Genomic DNA, 15029 nt, shown 5'->3' with positions numbered 1-15029 from the left:
CAACATCTATAACCGGCCTATTTATCAGAAGAAAAATAGCCAAATACTTATTTTTGCTGATTTTTTGCCCATATTTCTTATCTTTTTTTTGGTACCCTTTACCACCTAAACCTGCATAACTGCTTATGGAGGCCTTTATCATTAAAAACCGGATTTCCAATTTTTAAAGATTTACATGGTTATGCAAGTTTCCACTTAACCAGGTTTAAATAATCAGATTTTCACTGCCCTTGGTACTTTAAGATCTTTAAATAGACCAGAAAAAGTTGTCTCTAGATAACCGACCTTCGTAGTATTTCGTTATCATTTTCTTTTTTTGCATCACTAAGCCGAAAAACGGCATAAAAGCACTATCTTCAGGTAGAAACTAGCCTTGAACTAGATTAAGACCTTAAATAAGTGATCAGTCAACTCAGGGTGGATCCACATTACCTGCCTGGAAAGAAAATTTCTACCCCCCCCCCCACTCAGCCCCTCGAAGGTAAAACCTGTGGGCACCAAAATATACTAGCATACTCGTTGTACAACCGATATACAAGTGATATTATCCAAACCGTACGATTTCCTTAAAAGCTGAAGATATACAACAAATTTACTTTAACTACTTTCATCATCTTCGTCATCCATTAACTACGATACTTTTTTTTAGTTTTTATTACTTTTTGAGAATTATGCACACAAGAATAGTTTTTGAAATACAGCCTTATCTTGCCTAAAAAAGCTTCATTATTCATTCATATAAACTAACTAACTAGGGAATTTAGACTGCACCAAGTGTGGAAAAACAGCAGCCCACCAGTGCACATTATGCTTCCCAAAGGAAAATATTTGACTCATGCTGCGACTTGGCGTAAATCTTATCTTTAAAAGCTTTTATTATACTTGAGACTTAGGTATTTGAATTTGAAAAGCATTAATATTTGCATTTTGAAACGAATTTCTTCGCTATTCTTAGTTCCCACCTGCTGCGATTTGCGAAAAAGCACGATCCAAACAACGCGTTATGTTTCTGGATCTAATTTTACCTTATCTTACAGAACATGAGTTTCTACCGGACACCCATTGCGGAAAAACCACAACTAGTTTTACCTCATTTTATAGAAGCTGAGTTCGATTCCTCTTGTTTGTTTTGAACTTCTATTCTTACTACGAAGAAGTATAAGAAGGGTAATTAATAGATTATAGCATACAAACAATTACACAAACAGCTATTGATTTGATTCCTAGTCACGTTTTCTCGCATGCTTTGGAAAACTTCAACGCAGGCAGATTTGCGTTTTGCCACAATAGGGCTGGCGTGAAATCGTCCGCAATCCACAAAATGATTGCGGTCTTTATCACAACTTTGCATGTGGGAGCTAGGAGCTAGTTAGTTTCTCTGCTGCGGGTTTATGAGTCATTGCCAGAACCAGCATACACTTAAAAACTTTAATAAGTATTTATGTCCACATGCATTTGCAAACAAGCTTTTTCGCGTGAGAAAGCCTAAAAACAGGCCACTATTGGTTGATTGCAATTTGGATGTAGTCATGAGAATCCCAATCAGTAAGCTGGCACTATGGTTCAAAAAATTGCCCAACAGTTTGAAGAGTTTTAATCAAATAGTTCTTCTCATTAAGTACAGGTGTAATTTGTAGTCAGAACTTTGTAATACATTGTGAACGTAAAATAGATATTGCAGCGTTAAACATAATAATTTATTTATATTTTTTGCAATTTGTAATTAAAGTGTATTTAATATGTGCTCCCTATGAGCAACGATTTTGACCAAGTAGCCCTCTGAACAATATTTTTTCAACCTCTGTGCTCCGGTGGTGGTCTGAAAATACAAACTAAAATACAAGGTATTACAATACAAAACACTAAAACAAAACACCAAAACAAATACGTAAACACAGCTACGAAAATTGTAAGAAAAATTAGCTTAAACGACAAAAACATACTGTAACTCCTTTACAAGGTATTCGTCATATTAACCATTGATTCCATTATTTGACAGTTCATTTCATTTGTTTGTTGACATTTCTTTTTCCACATGTTGAATTGACATTTCGTTTTTGATATTTATTATTAGTAAGTTTTCTCATTGTTGACATTCTTTTTTAAGATATCTCCTTAAATTTTCATTTTTAAACTTTATTTGGCTCTATTTTATAACCTCTTAGCTTTAATCTATCGAAGCGAATAAACGTGTTCAATTTCTATAAAATATTTTATGCTTACCTAACAACAACTTGAAGGGCATTTTAAACAAACGGTTGCTCCACAAAATCAACAGGATTTCTTATTTTCTGTTTTATTGGGTCAACACTTGTTTGAAGCGCTTTTGAAACATTCTTCTTTGAACCGTCTTCAAACTGCACATAGTGCGCATTTCCTAAAATAAAGTACTAGTAATACCAATAAATATCCTTACAAATTCCAAATTTTTGACCAATTAGAGTGAACTATGGAATGAATGGAAAACGATAACATTTTTTTTAAATAAGAATCGTGGCCAAAACTGGTAAGCTACTAGTCTAACTTACTAATTCCTATTTTGTTCCTTCTCCACTTAGAGGCGCATCGGACAACAACAGTAGTTCGCCAAAACACCAGTCCTAGTCATTCAATCTCAGCCCACCCATCGAAATCCTTACCTACTTTGCCTCCATCTCAACAAGCTTGCCGAGGACAATTTTGGGTCTTCCTAACTTGGAAGAACAGAGTATGTCCATCACCATTCGTCATAAAAGTAAGCCTTCCATCTATCACCTCTACTGTATGCCCGCAAACGTTGATAATCGCTTTCTATAGAAATGATATGATGATAACTCCTTTCAAGAAAGGAGTTATCATCATGCGGTATTATATGATAAATATGTCGTTCCTCTTTCTCTCAGTCAAATGTATATTCAAAATTGACCTTAGGCAATTACTGTCAAAGGCTTTGAGTCATCTTTCTAACTACGCATCAATGCTCCACGTTCTACATGTTGTAACATATGCAAGGAGGAAAATGACTATATCGAAGAAAACTGAAAGCAGAGCCATCCCTTTGGCAAAGAATTTTCTGGTGGAATTGCCATCTTGCCTAAGAATGCTACCATGCTATTTCAATTCTACTACTTCTTCAATTTCTGCACTGTTGACCAAAAGTCCGTGAGTTATATAGGTAATAACCACATTGGACATTAACTTAGCTTTATTATAGTCATGGCAACTCCAACAGCATTTACCATAAGTCCAAGTTCATTTTCTTTGTGATGTAGGTCTTCTGGGTAGCGTGCGACAAGAGCAATATCATCAGTGCAGTCCCAATCATTGATTTCTTTCTGTGGGCTTAATTGTAGATCGCCCTTAAGATTGCTTCACAAAGAAAATAATCTACCCTTTATGGTGAACAATGAAGGTGAAAAATGGAGTGCTACCTTGCACCTGACTGAACAGAGAACCACTCCGTTTAGTTACCTCCTATCTGTGCTGCGTACACAATATAACGCTTTGATAATGTTTGCATTCTTGGTCAAAATCCCATAAAGTAACACAACTTTCCTTATGATTCTATGTGACTCCTACTAATCCTGGCAATTATCACATGAAGTTCAACCTACCAGAAAACGACTAAAACTCCTCTTAGGGCAGCTTAAAAATAACTTCCTGAGAATCAATTCCGGAAGAAACTTGCTCCATGTGGCAGCTGCAGGCTGGGGGAAGCCTTCTGATAGATAGACGTGCCTATAAGTTTTCTAATGAAGGAAATTGAAGGAAAGTGAGTGAGGTTACGAGCTACTCTCATCAACTCAACTCTAGCAGGGATCATAATAAAAATACTTTTAGGCCAAGGATAAAACCTTTACCTATAGAATATCGAACTAGATACAACTTCAAGACTAAGCTTAAATGATATCGTTTCTATTTCTAACAAAACTTTACGCTTAACTTCCTCCCATGAAGTTCCAATTTTGTTTTAATCCATTCTAATGACATCTTCCCATAACATTCGAGGAAGTCCTACTTTTTATTTCGCTCTAAACAGACTGCCGTTAAGCTCGATGTACTACTGCAACTTATCATAGTAACAAGCTGCTCGAGACAAACACAGCCACGTAAGACTACTTCTCCGCACCAGTCCATTTAAAGCCTAACTTTTTAGTCCTTTTAATGAAATTCCAATACCCCTTGAATCCTTTCTCATGACCTTTTTTAGTCCCATTCATGGACGTCCTTCATTTCGTTTGGCCCCAGTTGGATGGCCAAAAAGTACGAGATTTTGCAATCTATCGCTCTCATTCGTGTAACGTGACCTAGTCCCCTTTACCTTTCTTATATTATAGCCCTAGATAGGGCGATCAGACTCTTTTTTTCGCATTGTATAAGATACAGTCAGCGAAAAGAGTACCTAAACTATTCTTAGACAATAATGGAAAACATCTAACAGATCTTCTTCAGCCTTTCAAAGCGCCCACTTTTCAAAGCCGTACTTGGTCACCATCATTACTGTGGATTCCAGTATTCTAATCTTAGTACCCAAAATTTATCTTATTATTCTTCCCAACTTTTCCCAATTGTGAAAAAAAAAAACACCCCACGTCTCGGCTAATCTACTTTTCTCATCTTCGCAGCATCCACCGTCCTTACTAATAATGCTACCCAGATAGATTCAGCTGTCCAATCAAACGATCTTCTTATTACCTAAAATTGCCTTTTCATCCTTATTTTGCATATCATTTGGTCAATCCTCCTCCAGTCCATTATTATCCAATTAATAGCACATCGACCGACTTCAACCTGTACCATCCACTAACCCCCTTCTCCCAACCTTAGACCATAGCCTGCTCCAATCCAATCACTTAATTACATGCACATAAATCAACATTTATATTACTCTAACACTCACTACCCCCACCCTTCTCCGATAATAAACTACTTTCATTGTGGTTGCATTGACTCTTATTGGAAAACCTGATTTTAGAATGACTATATCGGAAGAAAATTTTGGTTTGGAGAGTACCACCTTCGCTGAGGGCCAAGGCTACCTTATACTTCCAACTATCGCCCCAAAAGGCTTTTATTCTCCCACCGTGGTTGTTCCACATTTTGAAAATGAGACTAATAACTAAAAATCGGCATACAGATTATTACGGCGATCCTCCTCTCTAGATATAAAGAGTACACTTTCAGTAGGCCTAAGTGTTCCTACACACAGTTCAACAACAACCACGCACAGATAGTGTGAACATCACAAAGAACAAAAAATATTATTATTTGTATTTTATTCTTATCATTAGCAAATGCTATATTGTATACTACTCTGAGTTTCTGGAGACAGGAGGGTCATAGACAATGTCGCACCATAAGCGCTTGGTTATATTATCTGGCTACTGACCGTGCAGTCCAGAATTTAAAGTGAACTGCTAATACTACTGCTTCTATTATTACTAAAGACTGACAGCAACATCAATCCGCATGAGACCAACAAAGCTAAACATGCTGCTCCTTCCTCACAATCTATTCAGAGTCTCCCTCTCTAACCCTTCCAAAAAGTTCCAATTTCTTCAGGTCCTTCCTTACGATCTCCTCCAACCCCATGGAAAAATAGATGGGAAATGGTTTAGGAATTTGAAAAATTACAAGGTTTTGGTCTAAATACAGAAACACTTTTTCGGTACTATGTATCTTAAAAGTGTTAAATTTCTTCTATTGTTAGTATAATTTTTTTTAAATATTTTTATATAAAATGTTTAATTTTTAGTATTTTTAGCATAATTTTTTTAGTATTTTCGTATAAAAACGTTTCATTTTTGGTATATTTAGCATAAAATGTTTAGTATTTTTAGTTGGGGTTCAAACCAGAAACCAAATAGTAATTTCCAATTGCTACTAAAAATATTTCCAAACTGTTCAATTACTAAGCGAAAGTTACTTTGTGGATAGCCCCTGTACATGGTCTCTAGTAAACAAAAAATAAATAAAATAAAAATAACAAATATTATTTATTATGATTAGTTTAGCACTGGCGTAAATACTGGGATTACTTACTTGAATCAATTAGCCTTAAAACATCACTATAATTTTGCGGTGTGATAGACATAGAGATTTCAAGCTTTTGGGCAATAGCCCTTGGAATACCAACTTCATCAACGTCTATAAAACTATCAGGAGTAATGACTGACCTGGCACAGTGGTCGACACGCTTACCCAGAATATTTGATCGAATCATACCCTACAAAGTAATTCATTTACTACAAATAATAATATTACAAACAGCTATCACAATAACATAATGCCAAAAAGTAACCATCACAATCAATATAATTGTAACAAACATTTATGAAACATGAAGAAACTCTTTTCATCACAATCATTAATCAGATAGACACTTGGGCTTCTTCTGGTGAAGATGTCATTTCGCCTCCTTATTTTCTAGGGCTGTCATACACTCCAACTCTTATGCTTCCTCTTCTTCTTCAGCAACCTCCTTCGAATCTTATTCTTCTATGAATGCGTGGTTAAAAGGGTCGCAACTTTGCAATCCTCATACGCGAAAAGCACTACACGATTTGGCTAATCTACCAAGCTTAGTAAAAAAGACATAAGGCACAAAATCTGGATTTTGGGCACTCAGATGCGGTTTATCAAAGCTTTGGATAATCAAACAAAATCAGCAGAGATACATAATTGACTGATCGGCGATTAAACGTCTCGACGTAGAGACGTCTAAGCGTTTACCAAAGATATTAATCAGTATGAATTAATATAACTTGAAATAAGCATTTGGTACTTGCGTACCCCATCATCATTGGCACCTTCAAGGGATTAAGGATTTAGCATTTGTTCCTATTTGGAGGAACAAATGTAAGTGGCATAAATTTGTAATATTTGGCAAAGAGTGGGAGCACAACACTTTCTGGGGCTTTTTTGCCAAAAAACATTTTTCGAGAAAAAAAATTTATTTAAACCCCTTGCCCCAATCCCCCTAAGAAATATTAGGGGTTTCTTGTAGGGATAAAATTTGATGAATTATCGTTGATGTTTTGAAGTCAATATTCAAATTTAATTAGCCGTAGTCCATGTTAATTTTAGCACCAATACGCAGGGTAATTTTGGCATTGAAATTTTGCTAAGTGGTGGTGCCATTGGGGCCAAACTAATTATTTCAGAAACCAAAAAGAGAAAAGATTATTACAAAATTTGATGTGTTTAAAAATCAATATATTTTGATTTCCAGCACCTTAGCCCTTTGATTTCGGGAGTTATAGACCTATCAATTTCGTTTTTTAGTGTATACTAATATACTTTTATCACTACCAACCAGTTTAATAAGCTATTGTTATCTCTGCTAAAAAAAAGAAAAAGAAAATGCCATTTTTCAAAAAATTGATATTCTTTGCGACATATATTCAACAAAATTTAAATTGATTCTGTGGGGCTAATTATACGAGGCATCTAAACAAGTAGAGGCCAACGGGCTCACAGCCACCTGAAATGCTTAAAGATTTCACATATATCTTTAAAACCTCACATATATCTTTCTATACTTTTTATATTAAATGCCAACCAAGATGAACACCCCCCCCCCCTTGCAAGGTGTGAGGTGCCCCAAAATGATTTTTGCCTTAGATAATCTGCTTCAGAATTCAAATTTTTAATCCCGAAGATTATAATAAGATTTGTACAATTTCAATAAGCTTGTTAGCTATGCTGAGGCACGAACAGAAGCAAAATCAATGGGTGAGAGGTTGTTAGACTAAAAATAACACACAAAAAACGAACAATAATACATATATATATATATATACATATATATATATATATATATATATATATATATATATATATATATATATATATATATATATATATATATATATATATATATATATATATATATATATGTATATAAAATTACGAAGAGGAAATTATGAATCTCAAGATTTTGGAAGAAACAACAAAGCTTCTTACCCCCCCCCCCTTCTGCGTTCGTGCCTGACATTAAGTGTCCAACAACATTAGAATGTCAAAAATAATAAGAATTTTGGGACAATAATAAGAACACAAAATTATTAATTATTAGAAACAATTGCCTCAAACAAGAAAATTTATGATGACTTTTTAAATTATATGATCAGATTAATTGAATCTACTAGAATCACAAAATAGCAGCAATAGTAAATAGCAGCCAAATGCCAGAAGAATGGAAAAATCGTCAAAAAACTAGTGATAAAAAGATTCAACGACATCCAAGGGCTTAGTTTAAACAGCAACAATATCGCCACTGTACATCATTTGATTGAGTTAACTCTAGTTCAGTTGAGATTTTAATCTTATTTTTACCGAAGATAAAGATATTTGAGCATCAAACATCCAATTTCCGGATTCACCTAAACCACCTAGCTGTAGGAGTGGTAGCTCATGCTCAGGCCGTGGTTCTCGAAACTCTAGCAGCCAAGACTGGCGTCAGGGAATAATCGATCAAGTGAATCAAATTCTCGTAAAAATCGAATGGAAAAAGAAAGGTAGGCAGATGAGAGAGATCACAAGGCTCGTATAGAAACCCTTGCTCGGGCAAGTAAAGCTCATATTTCCAAGATGGATATTTCATCACAGGCAACGGGTACAGAAAATTCGGTTGTATCTGTGGGACTCTGCTTCCTCATCCTAGCTTCGAGCCTGACGACTTGAGGTGGCGATTGAGTAATATTGTTTCAGGGAGACCCCGAGTGTGAATTTTTCTCTGAAACGAAATCTGTAGGTTCGAAGGAAATAGCGCACAAGGAGTAACTGGTATAGGTTACATTTCACGTAGGAGCGGAGTGTAAGCCTCAGTATTACTGTGGCCCCTCCCAAGCCCATACAGTAAATTTTCAATGTGATCCAGTCAAGACTAGTCAATCAGATAAATCGTATTATATATGGGTCCAACATTAGCCATCCCTTCACATTACATAAATTTAGGTGCTACCGAAGTTACAATAGACTAGTTAACGAAGACTTCTGGGTCCGATTCCCACATTAACGGCGATTTTTTAAACCAGTTTTTAACGAATGCTTTGAGTTTTTAGTTCATTTGCAATTACTGAATCCTCAATTTAATTTTCATTAATTTTTAATTAATTGGTTATAATTAATGATAATAAATACCTCTTTCTTGTTCAATTTCAATTTCACCTTCTCCCATAAAGAGCACACTGACTTTTGAAGATCCAACACTTTGTAACCATACACAATTAAATCCTCTTTTGTTCTATTCGGTTTTTTCTGTAAATCATCAATTTCATTTGACGTTCTAAGCAATTTCCTATAATCATCATTGAACGGATCGTTTGCTGTCCATTCTCCTTTCACTTTATTTAATGGGCGACAAGTAGATGGTAGAACTGATACACGGCGTGTCGTAAATTCTACATAACCACCATGAATTTTATCAAATATGTCCTTATGCATCATGTAGATGTCGTGATTGTAAACTTTTTCGAAGTCGTTTGCTAAAAATTCATAATTCTCTTTAACTTTTATGTCTCTGGCTTTAGTTGAATCTTCATTTTCTGAAAAGAAAATGAGTGCAATTTATCAGGTTCATAATCAGAATCACTTATAACAAAGCAGCTTCAGTAGTCTAATAGAAGAAAAAAAAAAATTAAAACCACTGTCTTTTACAATCCTAGTCATCGGGCATAGTTAAAGAGTCTTCAGTTAAGATAAGATATATTCAAGACAAAAAACGAAAATCACTCAATAAACAAAATTACTAATCACCACAAAGGCTCAATGGCCTGTAAAAGAAAAAAAAAAAAAAAAATGGCCTGTAAAAGAAGGAGATCATAAAACAAATTTTTAAATACATAGTGTTTTAAATACTTTTTAAATACTTAAAAAAACACATAAAAGACATAAATTCACTTACACACTTACAACCACACCCTTCTACAACCAACTGAGCGCGAAAAAAACATAGTGAAAAAACCTAGTAAAAAACAGCACGAATAAATTGTTAGACCGCTTAGTTCTGCAAGATACCAGCACCAATTTGTTCTTCTTCCTGGAATCAACTACTGTGTTGGTGGCAAGGATTAGAAGATGTCAATAGTTGAGACGAGCAAAAAGCATTGAACTTAAACACATTACAACGCTGTCATAGGCCTAAAGCCCTGTCTTCATTATGCCTTTTTCAGGCCAAGTCAGCCGAGTAAAAATAGCTTCGGGATCATCGAAAAAAGAATTTTCTGAAAAAGGCCACTTTAAATTCGCCTGATTTATCTTTATAAATCTTAAAAAGTACTAATGGAGACTGGGGCTGCCTGAAAAAGTAAAAAAAACACGGGCGACTTTGCCTGAAAAAGTCATAGTGAAGACATAGCCTAAATAGGCCACCAATGGCCAATTTATAAATCCCAACTGATTCATTGATGAATGTAGATGACGCGACAAATACAGAAAAGAAATATGGTTTTTAAAATAGCGCGTTTTCAGCTACAACTAGTATGACTAATGCACTAAATAAAGTCATAAGATCAAGTCTGTGCAATACCAGGGCAATAAACTGGAAGACTAATGCTAGCAAGCTAAATTAGTAAGTGGAATTCAGTGCTAATGCAGCGCCATTCATGCTTGTTACTTGGCTCCAGGCTCATATTCCCCCGTCTTTTCTTAAGAAAGAAAACAAAGGACGTCCACTTACACTTTCAGTAGTTCACCCAGGTTTGACTTACGCCCTCCCCCTCTTCGGTAAGGTAATTTTTATTTCCATAAATAAATCATAAGCTCTAATAGAGCCAAATTCACTCCTTGTGAAAAGGAAAAAAAAGAAACCATGAAAAAATAACTGAAAGGATAAAAAAACCTTAAATTCCAATTAAGAACAATGTCTATCACACATAAATATACAAATTTAAAGAAGTTGGTAAAAATCAGACAGGAGCTTAGTCCCTGTGCCCTAAAAAATTGGCAAGGCACGTGTGTACTCTTCACGAACCATAACTGGCTGCAGAACTTATAATCAATTAGAACTTCACCTAGGACACTAAAAAGCATGTGTATAGTTAAAATCTAGGAGAATTTTACCTTCCCATTTAATAATATTTTCTCATAGCCATTGCTATGTTCCTTGGGACAAAATCCAAATAATTGTCTGCATAAAAAGGGATAAGACACAACCCTGACTAACACACGAAATTGGTCGAAAACACAAAGTCAAATTATTGGAAAATATGAAAAACATGCCACAACTGAGGAGGGGGGCATAGGTATTTACACTCCAGGCTTTCCTATTTTTTAGTACATCGTAGTAACTCGCTAATCACCATATAGCTTCCATTCTGTCACTTAGGTGCATACAGAATGGGAGGGCTAATTAGAACCAGACACCCACCACCTAAATATTACAATTTTTTGGGTTTCTCGTTTTTTCTCGTACATTTGATATAATTTGCCCATTTTCGGTAGGTTCCGAAGAATGTTGTCTTTCCACGGAGGCAAATTTTCCATTCGCTCTCCCGTACGGGTACCCTTCTTCATGAAAAGTTTGTAGTCAAAAAGTCATAATTTTAAGACAACTTATGAGATAGTATTTTTCACTCGGAATAGTGAATATTATTCACCCAGAATAATCCTCTCTAATATTTTCTCGCTTCTAGTTTTTTGGTTTTTACCTTTCACTTTTTTTTTGCTGTTGAAAAGCTCATTCTTACATTCGTAAGAATTACGTTCATACACCCAGAAATTACGTGTCCAACGGTCATTGGTGGTTTAATATTTTATTACGATATTGTGTTGTATGTACAAGCTGTGTGAATAAATAGGGGGGGGGGGTGAAGGCAGTTGCCTCCATAAAATCTGGAAAATATTCTAATTTTTTAAGTAAACCTAAAAATGATAATTGGGGTGAAATTGGTTTATGGGTAACTAGGTTATTCTTTTTTTTTACAAAACATAAAATTAGGCTAGGTTAAGACGTACATTTTAAATTAATATTTTATTAAGTTAACGCCTATACGCAAAAAATTACGATAACGTTAGATTTGTTTGAAGTTTGATAGGGTATGGTAAGTGTACAAAAATAGATAGGTGCCACACTTACCGAGCGCCGAAAAACTACCACCACCAGAAGAGCGCTGAAGCAGGACTGCCAACTTAATTTTATGTTTGTTTGATATCTCGATATTGTTTATTATGCATTGTGTAATGTTTTTGAGATTAGCCAAATAGCGTCTTTGCTAAATAGTAGCTTTTCTTCGTTATCGCTTGAAGAAAAATGTGCCATTGAAGACTTAGGGCAGAACCACCGCCTTTTCCAGTTTTCACCGCATGGTTTTTGGTATCAATTAGATAATCTCCCAAAATAAGTTTTCACACAGCTCTAAAACACATTTTGGTTTGTATTTTCACAATTTTTCCGGGGAAGGGCCTCAAAGCCCTCCTTTCCTTATAAGGGTACCCCACGCTCCCATGATACGGACATCTCCCCCCCCCCTAATCGGAACGCTGAAATTACGCCTATGAGGAGGGGATCTGCATTGGGCCCTCCATAAACGTAACTTTAATACTTACTTTTGCCAATATTCAGCAAAATTTTATGCGGAGTTAGCTTTGGTTTTCGCACACCCTTAAAGAGTTCATGGCACATCCGACAGTATCTTCCAGTCAATTGGTTTCTAATGATTCTTTCATTTTCTGATTTGTCAAACGCTGTTCTTCCTTCCAGGTGTTTCAGAGTAAATAAAACCTTCTCGGAATCTTTAATTCCGTGACCATTTGGACAGAGTAGAATTAATAGCTTTTTGGCATCATCCATAAAAGGCCCTTTGTAAACAGGCTCGGGGAGTTGGATGTAGCCAGGATGGCCTTCACACTTTCGCTCACAAAGTTTGCAGATCTCACCAGCAATAGCTGGGCCAAGGTGATAGTCATAGAGACCATTTTCTATGGGTTTATGGTTTACTGAATCTTGATCAACTAGCTTGGCCATTGTGATCTAAAAAGACAAGGAAAACATTACCTTGACTGCTATTAGTGGCTTTCTGGCTATATATCAATCTTTTTTCCTATTTACATCTACATTTTTCATATACTTTTTTTTCTTTTAAAGAATCTTGATCAACTAGCTTGGCCATTGTCATCTAAAAAGACAATAAAAACATAAGCTTGGCGGCTATTGGCGATTTTTTTTTACTATAGGCTATATACACCTTTTTTCTTTTTACATAAGACAAGTTACTGTTAGTTCCCAGTTACACACCACAATATGAATCTAAATAAAGTGTATAAAAACAAGGTTTATTTTAAAATGATAGCAATGATTGAAAAGACGACGAGCGTTATTGAACAAATAAACTGTGTGTTTACACTCATATAATCTTAATTTGCATAAGAAAACTTTGCCGAAAATATGATTAAAAAAATAATAATATTCCCTAATGCCACTAGTTTCTAATCGGTAGAAAAAAAGTGTTACTAGTCTATAAAAAGAATAATAATTTAGTTTAATAAAAAACAAATCTTAAACGAGAAACTTAATTTAATATACAAATGAAATCTTTAACATAAAATTAAATGTCAATATACTTTAAATGCGACAAACTTAATATTAAACTAACTTAAAACAAACATAATTTACCACAGGTGAAGGTGGAAATGCCACCAATCAAAACCCTAATTTTTTGGAACCACAAAAGTGCTGTTGCATTTGGGCTTAGCTGAAAACAAAAGGTATTAATTCAACTGAAGGTGTTTTTCAGCCAATGGATTTTTTCGGCTTATTTGAAAAAAATTGATCAGCCCTTATAAGTGCGAGGTCGCTACCCTTCACACCCCCCCCCTCAAAGATGAAAATTAAATAAACAACTTAAATTAAAAGTGTAATTTAGACAACAGATTTTTAATACAATTGAAGCAATGGATGTAAAAGGAAAAAACCACTGATGAGATTTTAGTGCAAATTAAACTTATAAAGCTGAACTGTATAATGTCTTAAACTAATGTCTTAAGCTGTATAATGTGGTTTTGTTCAAAACAGTCAAAGCATCAAATAACTATGTCTCCTGGGATGATTTGATCCCCACAGCCCCTGGGACAAGGATTGTAAATTATGCCAGTAACCCATTGTTTAGATACTGGATTTATTATCGAGAAAGGGGGGAATGTTTGATCTTTGGTGTGTCCAAGAAGGCTTAGGGTATTAGGATGAAACTTTCTGGGAATGTTGACATAAATCAAAAGACGCCAAGTGTATCATGGTTGTCCAATTGGCATACATGCAATAACTCAGGAACAACTAACAGCATTGAGTTGAAACTTTCAGGGAAATTTGAGGAAGATATTGAACTCAATCAAAAGATTTAAAGTGCATTTAGGTTGTCAAAATGGCATGTATGTAATATCTCAGGGACAGCTTAGAGTATTAAGTTGAAACGTTCAAGGAAAGTTGAGGGGGTGTAAAATACATCAAAAGACACCATATTAACCCCAATTGTCAAAAGATATATGTTCAATATCTCAAGAACAAAAAAGGGTACTATGTCAAAACTTTCAGGATATATTGCTGGGGATTTGAACCGAATGAAAAGACAGTGTGTGCATCCAGATTATGAAAAGGGCATATCTGAAATATCTGAGGAAGGACCAAGTGTATTAAGTTGTGCACCTTGACTGTCAAAGGAGCACATCTCAGGAGCAGCTACTGGTATTAAGTCAACACTTTCAGGGCATGATGAGGGGGATGTTGAATAAAATCAGAAAACACTATGTTCATCAAGGTTGTCAAAAGCAAGTATCTGCAATATCTCAGTAATGGCTAAGGATATTAAGCTGAAACTTTCATTGAATACTGAGGGGGGTGTTTAACCAATCTTTGATATCTTAGAAGTGGCTAAGAGTATGAAGCTGAAAATTTCAGGAAACACTTGGTAATGCTGAACTAAATGAAATGACAATACCTAACTCCTGGTTGTACAAAACGCATATGGGAGGGGCTTCCCTGGTGTAGGTAGGCTAGTTAGGGCACAAAAAAATTAGTGACATTGTCAAAAAAGAGCTCTGGGGAACAGGAAGAG

The 15029-nt window shown here is 35.3% G+C and overlaps 1 protein-coding gene across 1 annotated transcript in view; it reads right to left on the bottom strand.

Annotated features, from left to right (window-relative positions):
- The window catches only part of LOC148954274 (DNA-directed RNA polymerase I subunit rpa1-like), a 128651-nt gene that overhangs the window by 98034 nt on the left and 15588 nt on the right, over window positions 1-15029 (bottom strand). The window contains 4 exon segments of the mRNA XM_089086218.1: window positions 2257-2377; window positions 6022-6205; window positions 9124-9527; window positions 12529-12952. Coding sequence (XP_088942344.1) covers window positions 2257-2377; window positions 6022-6205; window positions 9124-9527; window positions 12529-12952 — 1133 coding nt within the window.

This window comes from Artemia sp. Qi Xiang Cuo, chromosome 3, assembly GCF_049724085.1.
Source record: "Artemia sp. Qi Xiang Cuo chromosome 3, ASM4972408v1, whole genome shotgun sequence".
Classification (NCBI taxonomy): Eukaryota; Metazoa; Arthropoda; class Branchiopoda; order Anostraca; family Artemiidae; genus Artemia; species Artemia sp. Qi Xiang Cuo.
This window is presented reverse-complemented; position numbering and strand designations above follow the sequence as displayed.